Here is a 14509-nt window from a genome sequence, read left to right as displayed (position 1 = left end):
ACTAGCCCACAACCAGTAACTAGTCCAGTAAATAGATACTAGCCCACAACCAGTAACTAGTCCAGTAAATAGATACTAGCCCACAACCAGTAACTAGTCAATATTTACATCAGTGTGACCTTCCATTTTTCTTCTTTTCAGGGTCAATTTCCACTTAAGCTTTACAAACAAGGTATGGAAGTAACAGGCACTGTGATTGGATACAGAGATATCAAATTTAATAAATTTCTTCCTATTAGTCACCATAATCTAAAAGAATTTGGCTTGGAAATATCACTGAAAAAAAGGTAACAATTGTCTATTATTAGGTTGTACCAGTAGTTGTAGTCCAAAAGTAATTTATGTTTGCATGGGGTCAGTTTTGTTCATTGTCTTTGTTTTTACGTGGTAAAAAATGTAATAATATATGCATGTTAATTATTGTTTTGATTTTTTGACTTTTCAACATGTCATCAACTGTTCAGGTGTGCCTTAGTGGATTTCATTCAAACTTTATGATGATTGTAACTGATGCTAATTTTAAAACTAGCAAGCTGATGGCATGTTTGGTTATATTTTCAAGTCTCTTTGACATTCCTTGACTGAATTCATTTTAAATTTAGTACAAAGACACTGCATGACAATTGGTGTTTTTGTTCAGCTGACATTTTTTTGTCATATGTCGTTATAAGTTGACACTTAACATGGTTATTAAGATGAAATAAACATCAAAAAAGTTATTTGATAATTTTATTATATCCAATAATTTTTTATTTTTTTTTAGCTATTTACAAGAGAATACTGGTACAGAGTCTGCCAACCAAGAGTTTGAATATACTAAAAACTTTGACAGTCTTCTTGATAGATTTAAAGAAGGGCAAAGCATTTATTGTTATGTGGAAAAGGTACACACGTTCATATTCACACTCTCCATTGCTCTACAGTAAAGTTATCATCTTGTATTCAATAACTGTATTGCCTAAGTTTTTATCAGTATGCTTGTTGAAGTCTTGATATTGATGTGTTTAATACTTTTCATACTGTGTATCACCACTGATATCTATATTTTGTTTACTGTAACCTGGCATTCCTTATTCAACTTAAAACCGATAGAAAACATGGTAGTTTGCAGAGATAGAAAGGTCAAATAAAGTATTAATTAGACTCATTTCTACCACTTTCCAAATTCATTACTGAATTATGTTTATTTGAATGATTGTTTGTGTTAATCAGCAAAATTGCATTTCTTGTTTTTAAATTAAGCATATAGAGTATCGCCCTCATCAACTACGAACTGATGAAATGCACTTCATCCAAGTATGCAACTGTCAATGTTATTCACAGTACAACTTCAGTCCACGTACCTAGTTATGAAAAAAAGAATGAAATTTGAAATCATCATAGCACATTATGACCGGTAAAACCATTACTTATTACATGTAATAATATCATATTTTACACATTAGGATTTTCTGTTTTTAATTTCAGTATGAAAACAAATTTCTTAGAGTGGATATAACACCCAGAATGCGTGGAGTGGTTTATTTTCTTCATCTTTCCAAGAATTGTCATGACTTGTATTCCCCTGAGAAACACTTTAAACCTGGACAGGCACATAAAGCATTGGTTATGAAGATTGATAAACAGCACAAGAAATTAGACCTGAGTCTAGATGGTAAGAGTGTTCAATAGCAATGATACCACAAACATTACCACAAACTATTGATATGGATGAGTATTAAAGACTTTGTTTCAGAATGTTGATAAATATAGTTTGTGTCACATGTCATGAACTGTTGGTTGAATATCAGTTAAATAGTATAAACTATTTAATAAATTTGATTTGTAATGTAGATTACAGCTTAGTTAAAAAAAATAAAACTGCACTGTTGGTCATTTGGATATTGTCACTTGTAGTAAGTAAATAAAGCCTTTGATATGTCCATTATTAAAACAAGTGTATTGTTTGCTTTGTTAATAGGGACTGTATCTAATGATTTGAAAGAGGGCGCTGTTCAGAATGGGTGGATTACTCATAAATATCCAACTGAACTTGGTGTCCAATTAGCTGGTGGTAACCATGGAAATGTGTTTATCACTGACATCAATGACAAATATTCTGATGATCCAATAAAAATGTTCAGAATAAATCAGTTTGTAAGGTAAGACACTTTGTATTGTTTTGCATTCTGAGCTTTTTTAGCATGGATGCCAATATTTGAATAAGAAGTCTTTGTTTTAATGGTGGTGGCATTGTACATTATTTATAAAATTAATATATTTGCTATAATAATTTGAAGTAAATGGAGAAGAATTTTTGACTCCCGTGTGCGAAGCACAAAAGGGAGTCTTTGCAGTTACCCTGTCTGTCTGTATGTCTGTCTGTATGTCTGTCTGTATGTATGTATGTATGTATGTATGTCACTTTTTTTGTTCCACCGTTATCTCAAGAACCACTAATCAAATTTTGGTGAAACTTGGTAAATCGATACTCTGGGATAATGCGCAGAGTTGATTAGGTTTTGGTAAAAATTTATGAATATTAATTACCTAATGATAATTAGCTGATTTTTAGCTGTTTCAAGACTGTTCCACTGATATCTGAAGAACCATTAATTGGATTTTGATGAAATTTGGCACATGGATGCTCTGAACTAGTGCGCAGATTTGATTAGTTTTGGGTAAAAATCTATGAATATTAATTACCTAATTTGCATGATAATTAACTGATTTTAAGCTGTTCTATGACTGTTCCACTGATTTTTGAAGAACCACTCATTGGATTTCAATGAAACTTGGCACATGGATGCTCTGAACTAATGCGCAGGTTTGATTAGTTTTGGGTAAAACTCTGTTAATATTATTAATTACCTAATTTACATAATGATTAATCAATTTTCGGCTTTTCCACTGATATCTCTATGATACTAATCATAACATTTCAATAAAACTTGGTACATAGGTGTTATATGACACTGCACAGACCTGATAGTTTTTAGGGTATTATCAGTACATATTAATTACCTAATTTGCATAATTAATTAATTTTCAGCTTTTGATATTTCGAGTAGTAATGATCACGTTTCAATGAAACTTGGTACATAGTTACTTGAGGACTGTGCAGAGACCTAATTAGTTTTTGGGAAAAATATTTGTGCATATTAATCACCTTATTAGCATAATTAATTAATTTTCAGCTTTTCACCTAATATCTCAAGTACTAATCATCACATTTCAATGAGACTTGCGACATTTTTTCTAGGACTATGCAGAGACCTGATTAATTTTGGGATAAATAATTGTGCCTATTAAATACCTAATTTGCATAATTAGTTAATTTTTTGCTGTTCTATGGCTGTTGCACTGATGTCTAAAAACCACTCATTGGATTTCAATGAAACTTTTAAAGAGTACCCATCACATTTCAATGAACCTCAGACTATGCACCATATTAGTTTTTGATAAATATTTATGCTTCTTAATCACCTAATTAACATAATTAATTAATACTGATATCTCAAGTATTGATCATCGCATTTGAATAAAACTTGGTACATAAATGCTCTAGGACAATAGACAGCCTGATTAATTTTGGGTTAAAATCTGTTCATATTAATTCTCTAATTAGCATAATAATTAATATTTTTTTGGTTCTAATCACATTTCAATGAAACTTGGTACATTGTGCAGACCTTTAGTTTTACACTTAAATCTGTTCATATTAGTTACCTTATTTGCATAATTAGTTTTCAGCTATTCCATCAATATCTCAAGTATAAGTAATTTTGAATTAATTTTTAATGTGTCTCCAAAACTCTCAGCACACGGGAGTTCTTTCTAAGCTTTCTTTGATTTTTTTAATTTTTAAATGTGTAATATTGAATTTTTTTCAAACAATATACAAAATGCTCAAACTGCAAAGAAAGATTTTGCCAACATTGGAGCAGACAACAATCTACAGTGAACAATGACAAGGTATGTGGTTGACAAGATGCACTAACAATTCTCAGTCAGAGTTTTCACAGTTTGCAAGTTTCCAAGAATGCAATCGAGCAGATCTTGCAGGTGTGAGCAGGTCACAATAATCAGATCTTGCAGGTGTGAGCAGGTCACAACAATCAGATCTTGCAGGTGTGAGCAGGTCACAATAATCAGATCTTGCAGGTGTGAGCAGGTCACAATAATCAGATCTTGCAGGTGTGAGCAGGTCACAATAATCAGATCTTGCAGGTGTGAGCAGGTCACAATAATCAGATCTTGCAGGTGTGAGCAGGTCACAATAATCAGATCTTGCAGGTGTGAGCAGGTCACAATAACCAGATCTTGCAGGTGTGAGCAGGTCACAATAATCAGATCTTGCAGGTGTGAGCAGGTCACAATAATCAGATCGTGCAGGTGTGAGCAGGTCACAATAATCAGATCTTGCAGGTGTGAGCAGGTCACAATAATCAGATCTTGCAGGTGTGAGCAGGTCACAATAATCAGATCTTGCAGGTGTGAGCAGGTCACAATAATCAGATCTTGCAGGTGTGAGCAGGTCACAATAATCAGATCTTGCAGGTGTGAGCAGGTCACAATAATCAGATCTTGCAGGTGTGAGCAGGTCACAATAATCCGATCTTGCAGGTGTAAGCAGGTCACAATAATCAGATCTTGCAGGTGTGAGCAGGTCACAATAATCAGATCTTGCAGGTGTGAGCAGGTCACAATAATCAGATCTTGCAGGTGTGAGCAGGTCACAATAATCAGATCTTGCAGGTGTGAGCAGGTCACAATAATCAGATCTTGCAGGTGTGAGCAGGTCACAATAATCAGATCTTGCAGGTGTGAGCAGGTCACAATAATCAGATCTTGCAGGTGTGAGCAGGTCCAATAATCAAATCTTGCAGGTGTGAGCAGGTCACAATAATCAGATCTTGCAGGTGTGAGCAGGTCACAATAATCAGATCTTGCAGGTCTGTGCAGGTCACAATAATCAGATCTTGCAGGTGTGAGCAGGTCACAATAATCAGATCTTGCAGGTCTGAGCAGGTCCAATAATCAGATCTTGCAGGTGTGAGCAGGTCACAATAATCAGATCTTGCAGGTCCAATAATCAGATCTTGCAGGTGTGAGCAGGTCCAATAATCAGATCTTGCAGGTGTGTGCAGGTCCAATAATCAGATCTTGCAGGTGTGAGCAGGTCACAATAATCAGATCTTGCAGGTGTGAGCAGGTCACAATAATCAGATCTTGCAGGTGTGAGCAGGTCCAATAATCAGATCTTGCAGGTGTGAGCAGGTCACAATAATCAGATCTTGCAGGTGTGAGCAGGTCACAATAATCAGATCTTGCAGGTGTGAGCAGGTCACAATAATCAGATCTTGCAGGTGTGAGCAGGTCACAATAATCAGATCTTGCAGGTGTGAGCAGGTCACAATAATCAGATCTTGCAGGTGTGAGCAGGTCACAATAATCAGATCTTGCAGGTGTGAGCAGGTCACAATAATCAGATCTTGCAGGTCTGAGCAGGTCCAATAATCAGATCTTGCAGGTGTGAGCAGGTCCAATAATCAGATCTTGCAGGTGTGAGCAGGTCACAATAATCAGATCTTGCAGGTCTGAGCAGGTCCAATAATAAAGGAATTTCTGTTTTGTCTGTCCTCGTATACAGTTCTAAATCTTGTTGTTGTCATGTGCCTCGTAATGATTTTTTTTGTTGACTCTCACAACAAATGATTATTAATAATTTGACAAATTCACATTTCTGTATTTTCATCAATTTTGATCAGAATTTGTTAGAAATGACAATTCTTTCCACGATTAAGATCAAAATTTGACAACAACCAAAATGTTTGATTTGTAAACACAGATGCTGTATTCTGGACTGTAAAGATGAAAAGCATGTCACATTATCGTTACGTCAATCAAGAATAAATCATAATATTGTTTCTGTGCCGGATAAAGAAATTAGAAATCTCTGTGATTTGAGTGTTGGAGATATTGTTAAAGGATATGTAAAGGACTACTCTGAAGTTGGCGTATTTGTCAGGTACATATAAATTTAAAGCATTTGAATTAAAAGATGCACTTTGGCGACAATTTTGTAATTGACATCAGTCTGTAGTATGTTCTGTTGATATCACAAAAATCAATTGTCTAATTTCAATTAAACATGGATGAAAATTTATGTATATTAATTACCTAATTTGCATAAATTTCAAGGTATTGCTGCATAACAATAACATATTTCTATGAAACATGAACATCATTTATGGAAATTTATGCATATTCATCACAAAGTTTGCATAATTAGCAATTTCTTTCATTATAATACATCTAAAGTTTTCTACTATTATCAGCTGTGCTTCTGTAGATCTAATTGCTGACAGTCGTCTTTAACTCTCTGAGCAGCAAAAAGAAACATTGGCCACATCCACAAAGAAGTTGCATTTATAGTCTGCTCTTTTCCACATTGATGAACACTTCTAAATTTCTGATCAAAAGCTAAAAATAATGCCACATTTTGTTTGTTAGGTCCAAAATTAAGATTAAATTCAGTAAAAATTACAGAAAATGTGAACATATTTTCACTATTTTGAGTGGGAAAAAATTTGCGAGTAAATCAGCTCTCTGTTATTATGTACACACAAATTGAGTTGTTTAAAAAGATTTCTGAGTACTCACTACAAAATATGTTCACTTTTAGCCTATCTAAAGAGTTGAAAGGTCGAATTCAACTGAAAAATTTGTCTTCATATTATGTGAATAAATCTGCTGAAGCATTTTATTGTGGTAAACTAGTAACAGCCAAAGTTTTGAGGTGAGTACGGTTTCAATATGTATGGCATACAACACTTATTTCACAACACAAAGTGACAGTAGCTTTGAGTAACAATTGAACTAAAATATTAACAAACATGTCGTGATGTTGAAATAATTTTGTAAATGTGTAGTCACTGAGTTACTGAGAAGTGAATTCAACCAAACAAAGCATGTCTCACACTGTTTTTATCATCTGCATACACCAATATTTGATCAGTGTAGGAAATTTGTCCAGATTACATACCAGACATCAGGGCTGGTAACTTTCAAAAGTTACAAGCCCTGCTAAAATGTTACCAGTCCCGCACATTTTTTTCAATTATTTTCGCACACACACACACAAATAAACACAAGTTGTATACAATATACTATGCACGGTTTATTTTAACAACAAAGTAGCTGTAGAGAACATGATATATCAGATGTCTGTGTCACTGTTGCTCTCGGCTAGATCAGAAAAATCTGAACCATAGTCAGAATTTAATCCAGCTACCAAATGAGCATTACCATCTGTTACAGCCTCGGAATAGCTTGTCTAACATGTCAACACTTTTACCATTCAACATTTCGATGATTCTATCAGCAGGAAGTTGCTTTGGTGGTGGAGCATTCTTTGCTTCGAATATCGATTTGGCTCGTTTATGACCAATTGACATTTCATGGCATGTAAGGGCATCATGTTTTAAGTTGGTACATCCCTTTCCGTACTTACGGAGTTTGTCTGGTATTTTGCGGTTTGATAACGGCCCGTAAATAGCCCGGCAGATACGGCAATACACCGTATGATACCGGTGTCATCGGTGACCAGCCATTCTTTGAACACCGTCTTCCAGCTTGGAACTATTTTGCGAGTACGTTTTGACTGGTCATACTCCTTATTTGCCGCAATTCTATCGATGCTCGACTTCTGTTTCTTTGTTGGAGGGTCTATCCCCCCAAAACGATACATGTTGTACGCGAAATGAAAACTTTGTAAACAAACTACGCAACGATAGAACTGGTCAGGGGTCACCTAAAGTCTCACTGCACCATGGGAGATAGGACCTGACCCGAGGTCACGTACCTATTATTATGTTAATAAGTCAATGGATTCCGTGTTGTGGGTTGAGAATGCATGTCGGCAAGTCGCGATGTGAGACGGCAATGCAATATTTTCATAGTTTTGGCTGATCACGTTTCTGTTTAAAATGTTTAGAGCACATATAAAGAATGGTAGCTTGTTTTTATTTTAATTTCGGCGGAAGAATGTGGTAACATGTTACCCGACCACCGGACAGAGAAGTTTGAAGTTCAACCAGTCCGATACGAAAGTTACCCGTCTCGGGCGTGCGGACGGGCAGGAATTTCCTACACTGATTTGATTTGTAGCTTAATTTATCAATGTGGTCTCTGTTATTTGTAAATCAAACCTGGGGTGTGCTCACTAAGGAAAACAATTTTAACACATTTTTGAACCTTTTTGTTACTCTGGTGAGTCACCATATAACATTGTTAGGTAATGCCATAGTATATGCTTGCAAGAGGATGAATAAGGTTGACTTAAATGTGTGACAATATCTGAATGACTTTATGATTCTACCATGTCACCTTAATTTGCATCCATAGCCTCATTGATATCACCAGGAAAACGAACACTAGAAACACATACAAATATTAGTGTAATTTTGATAATAATAATAATGTAAAAATTCTAGTCTTTAAACCAAAAAATTTTAATTTTATTCAGCATATTAGGTGCATCACTACAGAATTGGAAGCATGTTTTTGTAGAAATAAAATTTGTAGCAAATTGCAGTTTTTAAAACATAAGCCCCTAATACATCAGACTGCTTTATTAGCTTTATTCGGACGCAGTCCGAAAACGAGGACTTGTGTTTTGACCTCTGTGCGTGCGTGCGTGTGTCCAGACGTGTATCTTAGAAATGCCTGGACCAATCACAATCAAACTTCACACATACATCATACATGATATTATACATGTGCACGTCAATTTGTTTCACGATTTGATTCAAGATGGCCAAATGGCGTCCATTTTTGTGCTAAAAGTCATCAAAATCAAGCATTTTTCGGCTGTTTACAGATGGATTTTGTTCAAAATTGATATATACGTTACACATTGTAGGACCTTGATGCACATCATTTTGTTTTTCAGATAAGATTCAAAATGGCCGACTGGCGGCCATTTTGTTTTAATTAATGGGTTTCTAGACCCATATCTCCGACTTGTTTTGTCTGATTAGGCCACACTGATTTAATTTTATGGATGACATCCTCTGGAGACCCCAAAACTAATGCGAGAGGGCGAAAAAAAAATATCCTGCCAAAAAAAAAAAAAATCCTGCTATTGAACCACAGAACACAATGTATCAAAAAACAACAAGAAGTCTTTATTTGTAGAAGGCACATGTTGATATACGCATCTCGTACTGTATTACTGTCACAGGTATAACCATTTCAGACAAGCTCTAGTACATGTAGTCATGATGAAGTACCTTCAGTCAAAAACACTGCATTCAAGGTACAACATGAACATCATTTTCAGTACAAGTCAAGGTGGAATGTACATATCACTACTTTATGACATTAACTAACAAAACATTGCAATGATACAGAAATGTCCTTGCTTGCTCCTCTCTACACAGTAGGGGTTAGCTTTAACCAATCTCTCGTATAGCTGTGTAAACGTCACATCTCCCTTGCGGACGTCAATTGCGTACCAGTCTACAACAATCCCTCAGTCTTTCCTCTGAACTTTTATGCTCGCGTATTCCCGACAACGCAATACGCATGTGCAGAAGATCTTTTACGACAAAATTGGCACGTTTTTAGATAGTCCAAAAAGAGTTTTACGACAAGCCAGCGCTTTGCTACAATATGAGTCGGCAAGTTCCGGACAGAAAACTGATCTGTGGAGACTCGTCGTCGGAGATTTTTTTTTTTTTTTTGGAGAACAGGCGAAAACTAATGCGCGGGTGGATGTCATCCATAAAATTAAGTCAGTGTGGCCTTATGTTCAAATTTTAAATATTCATTATACATCATGTCATAGATAGACAGATATAATGGTTTGACAATCCTATTCTAAATGGCCAAATGGTGGTCATTTTTGTGCTAAAAAATCATCAAATATCAAGCATTTCTGGCATTTATGGATGGATTTCGTTCAAACTTGGTACATACATTAGACATTACGGTTCCTGATGCATGTCATTTTATTTTTCAGATTGGATTCAAAATGGCTGACTGGTGGCCATTTTGTTTTAATGATTGGGCTCCTAGAGCCATATCTCTGACTTGCTTTGACTGATTACATTCAAATTTTATATATTCGTTATACATCATGTTATATATATACATGTTTTCAAAATGGCTAATTTTGAATGCTATTCCAAAGCAATATCTCTCAATATGGACAAGTATTTGTTTGACGATCAGATACAAATGTTAAAAAATCATATTCCTGACATGGTTATATTCCAGCTATATTACTATAAACAAAACTATATATTTGATAACTAACAAGGACTGTGCCATGCATGGCTTGTTGTTACAGCATTGATGTTGACAATAGTAAAATTGAACTGAGTATTCATCCGGAACACACTGGACTACCAGATCAGCTAGAAAAGCGGTACAGAGGTAGTCTTAAATGCGTGGGTGACAGTGAAAGAAGAAAATATGTTGAACAGAGAAAGAAGCAAAAAAGAAAGCGACAAGACTCTGAAGAATCTGACAGTGGTATTGATGGTGTGTTGAAGGATGCTGACTCAGACTCTGAAGTTGAGGTGAGACCCCCCCCCCAATAAATGTCTTGAATTTAAATTTACCTTTACTCTTTCTTGTTTCCATGTGTTAGCATGAGCAGTACACCACTTTTTTGCACATATCTAGGCGTGCTGCATTGCGTTCTCTGTAGACAAATTTGAACAAAAAACTGCCTCAGTGCCCTGTTTTTGAAAAACAATTTGGCAATAAACATTTTATTACAATGCCTAACAGATATAATTATGTAATTTTCTCTGTAGATAATCACTTCAAAAATGAGCAACACGTCTAAAGTTGCTCGGTTAGAACTAGCAGGCTTTTCATGGGATGATAAAACATTCACTGCAAATTTAACACAAAGTGCTAAAGAAATGTCAGGTGACAGTGACAGTGAAGATGATGATACAAATGAAGAGGTAGGTCAAAAGATTGATTTTGTCATGTTTCAGTTTTTATCTACATTGGTGATTGTGATCATTGTGACATGTCGTATCTGATACAAGTTCCATGTGGATCATACTGCTGATGTAAAATGCATTGTTTGTTTGTTTGTTTGTTACCATTCACAAAATTAAATAAGTACCCGGTATGTTAAAAATGTCAGATGTTTTTCAAAAAGTTTGATATAGCTAATAGAAAATTATTTGCTCAAAATTTTGCACTAAAATTTTGGCGAGAACTTTTATGGTGCTCTAGGGTTAAAGGCAGAGTACTTCAACTTTAACATGTGCTTTAATCAGTGTATTCAAAATACCAGTTATGAAGTTATACACTGTTTGCCTTTAATGGCAATGTGATCTCAGCTCTACTGTGGTACTGTAAATTACTTTATTTTAGCTGGGATTAATTTTTGCTCAAAAGACTTTTTCAGTGCTTCTTATGGAATTGATAAGTTGTATGTGAAACATAGAAAAATATGTATATTAGCTGTATTTTATTTTCATTGAATGATTCATCAATTAAAATACTGGTAAGGAAAATTAATTCATAGCGAAAATAAAGTATTTTAAGGTCTGATAATATGTCACTATATTTTCATGCAGTAGCAGTGACATGATTTGCAATTGTGACATCACCATCTGATTTATTCTAGCTTTCTGAACTACCAAAACATACCTCGTTTAATGAATGGTCAAATTATGTATAACTGTATTTATATTTTTGTGAAAGCTATGTGGTTAGTCTGAATGTTCTTAGTGTATACATTGAGTTCAATTCATTATGCATTTTTGCCGATTGGGATTTGTGACGATCGCTGATAGAATTTCATGTAGAACGAGCGAAAACATACACATAAAATAAATTATTCTGTGAAGTTTCGGCTATAACTGAAATACAATAGGATATCAAAATATCTATATACTATAGGATATCGTCTATATAATGTATAACCAGAAATTTTACAATTCCATAGAAACAAACAAATAAATTTAACCCTCACAATTATATATTAAAAAATATATACCGGTAATCAGAATCAGGGAACATGTCATATGTCAAATATTAAGTAATTATTTTTTTTTTAGCCACTGAAAAAGAAAACAAAGAAAGAAAGACAGCAAGAAGAAAAAGAAGAAGAAAAGTTTCTTTATAGAGTAAGATTTACATAAAAGTACAAAGTAGTTACATGAAAAGTAGCTGCTTGTTTCATGTTTAAATAAAAAATCAATAACATACATTTTAGAATATGTTTTTCAAGTAAAAAGTAACATTTCTTGATATATGCATGTTTCTTCAGACTGAGTTGTCACTCATGGATCAAGACAGAGCACCAGAAAATGTTGATGACTTTGACCGGTTGGTACTGAGTTCTCCAGATAGTTCCATGATTTGGATACGATACATGGCATTTTATTTGCATACTACAGACATAGATAAAGCAAGGGCAGTTGCAGAGAGAGCACTGAAGACTATCTCATTCAGGTAACTATCAGAAAATCTTGTTTTAATCTACTTGTGATGAGTTGACACAAGTTGTAAATATTTCTCATGATTTTACTATATAATATTAGATATATTACACTTTCAAAAACATTGAATTGTTCAGCGACCAGCTGGTGATGTGTTCAGCGACTAGCTGGTGATGTGTTCCGCGACCAGCTGATGTGTTCAGCGACCAGCTGGTGATGTGTTCAGCGACTAGCTGGTGATGTGTTCAGCGTCCAGCTGATGTGTTCAGCGACTAGCTGATGATGTGTTCAGCGACTAGCTGGTGATGTGTTCAGCGACTAGCTGGTGATGTGTTCAGCGACTAGCTGGTGATGTGTTCAGCGACCAGCTGGTGATGTGTTCAGCGACCAGCTGGTGATGTGTTCAGCGACCAGCTGGTGATGTGTTTAGCGACTAGCTGGTGATGTGTTCAGCGACCAGCTGATGATGTGTTCAGCGACCAGCTGATGATGTGTTCAGCGACTAGCTGGTGATGTGTTCAGTGACCAGCTGGTGATGTGTTTAGCGACTAGCTGATGATGTGTTCAGCGACCAGCTGGTGATGTGTTCAGCGACCAGCTGATGATGTGTTCAGCGACTAGCTGATGATGTGTTCAGCGACTAGCTGGTGATGTGTTCAGCGACCAGCTGGTGATGTGTTCAGCGACCTGCTGGTGATGTGTTCAGCGACCAGCTGGTAATGTGTTCAGCGACCAGCTGGTGATGTGTTCAGCGACCAGCTGGTGATGTGTTCAGCGACCAGCTGGTGATGTGTTCAGCGACCAGCTGGTGATGTGTTCAGCGACCAGCTGGTGATGTGTTCAGCGACTAGCTGGTGATGTGTTCAGCGACCAGTTGGTGATGTGTTCAGCGACCAGCTGGTGATGTGTTCAGCGACCAGCTGGTGATGTGTTCAGCGATCAGCTGCTGATGTGTTCAGCGATCAGCTGGTGATGTGTTCAGCGACCAGCTGGTGATGTGTTCAGTGACCAGCTGGTGATGTGTTCAGTGACCAGCTGGTGATGTGTTCAGCGACCAGCCGGTGATGTGTTCAGCGACCAGCCGGTGACGTGTTCAGCGACCAGCCGGTGACGTGTTCAGCGACCAGCCGGTGACGTGTTCAGCGACCAGCCGGTGACGTGTTCAGCGACCAGCCGGTGACGTGTTCAGCGACCAGCCGGTGACGTGTTCAGCGACCAGCCGGTGACGTGTTCAGCGACCAGCCGGTGACGTGTTCAGTAACCAGCCGGTGACGTGTTCAGTGACCAGCCGGTGACGTGTTCAGCGACCAGCCGGTGATGTGTTCAGCGACCAGCCGGTGATGTGTTCAGTAACCAGCCGGTGATGTGTTCAGTAACCAGCCGGTGATGTGTTCAGTAACCAGCCGATGCCTTTCCTGATGATATGAAATCCAACTCATCTTTGAAAGATATATTCAAAAATTAATTTAGTTTAAAATTAGTTGAACTATGTATGAACTTTGCCCCTAAAAAATAACATGCCAAGTATATGCCAAAAATTGTTCTCATTTTGATCGATTGTAAAATAAAAACTTACCTTGAATAATTCAGTGTGTTTCATAAACTATCAGGATTACATTGTAGTAGTCATTATTAATTATTTCCAATGTGATATTTTATTGCAGAGAGGAGCAAGAGAAATTGAATGTGTGGGTTGCATATTTAAATTTAGAGAATCTCTATGGTACTAATGAGACCCTGGTAAAGTTGTTTGAACGAGCGCTTCAAATGTGTGACCCTCTAAAAGTCTTCAGATCTATGATTAACATATACACCAAGACTCAGAAACTAGAGGTATGTGTTACTCGATAGCAAGCAGTAAAAACATTTGCAGTATTTGCAGAATAATGTTGTTGGGAGCTGGTTTATATATTTGTGGGTGGTTTTATCAATCCACTGTTTCAATCCCTCTGTCTGTTATGTTAAACCCTCTGTCTGTTATGTTAAACCCTCTGTCTGTTATGTCAAAACTCTGTCTGTTATGTTAAACCCTCTGTCTGTTATGTTAAACC

The 14509-nt window shown here is 36.4% G+C and overlaps 1 protein-coding gene across 1 annotated transcript in view; it reads left to right on the top strand.

Moving 5' to 3' along the window:
• The window catches only part of LOC100376771 (protein RRP5 homolog), a 73089-nt gene that overhangs the window by 46989 nt on the left and 11591 nt on the right, over window positions 1-14509 (top strand). The window contains exons 24-34 of the mRNA XM_085504161.1: window positions 142-287; window positions 764-884; window positions 1468-1654; window positions 1961-2141; window positions 5831-6010; window positions 6668-6781; window positions 10337-10568; window positions 10809-10964; window positions 12075-12143; window positions 12287-12471; window positions 14123-14291. Of these exons, the coding sequence (XP_085360287.1) occupies window positions 142-287; window positions 764-884; window positions 1468-1654; window positions 1961-2141; window positions 5831-6010; window positions 6668-6781; window positions 10337-10568; window positions 10809-10964; window positions 12075-12143; window positions 12287-12471; window positions 14123-14291 (1740 nt within the window). The remainder of the gene's footprint in view (window positions 1-141; window positions 288-763; window positions 885-1467; window positions 1655-1960; window positions 2142-5830; window positions 6011-6667; window positions 6782-10336; window positions 10569-10808; window positions 10965-12074; window positions 12144-12286; window positions 12472-14122; window positions 14292-14509) is intronic.

The sequence above is a fragment of the Saccoglossus kowalevskii genome, chromosome 10 (genome assembly GCF_978046115.1).
Source record: "Saccoglossus kowalevskii chromosome 10, keSacKowa6.1, whole genome shotgun sequence".
NCBI lineage: Eukaryota > Metazoa > Hemichordata > Enteropneusta > Harrimaniidae > Saccoglossus > Saccoglossus kowalevskii.
Note: the sequence above shows the minus strand (reverse complement) of the source record. Positions and strands in the feature narration are given on the sequence as shown.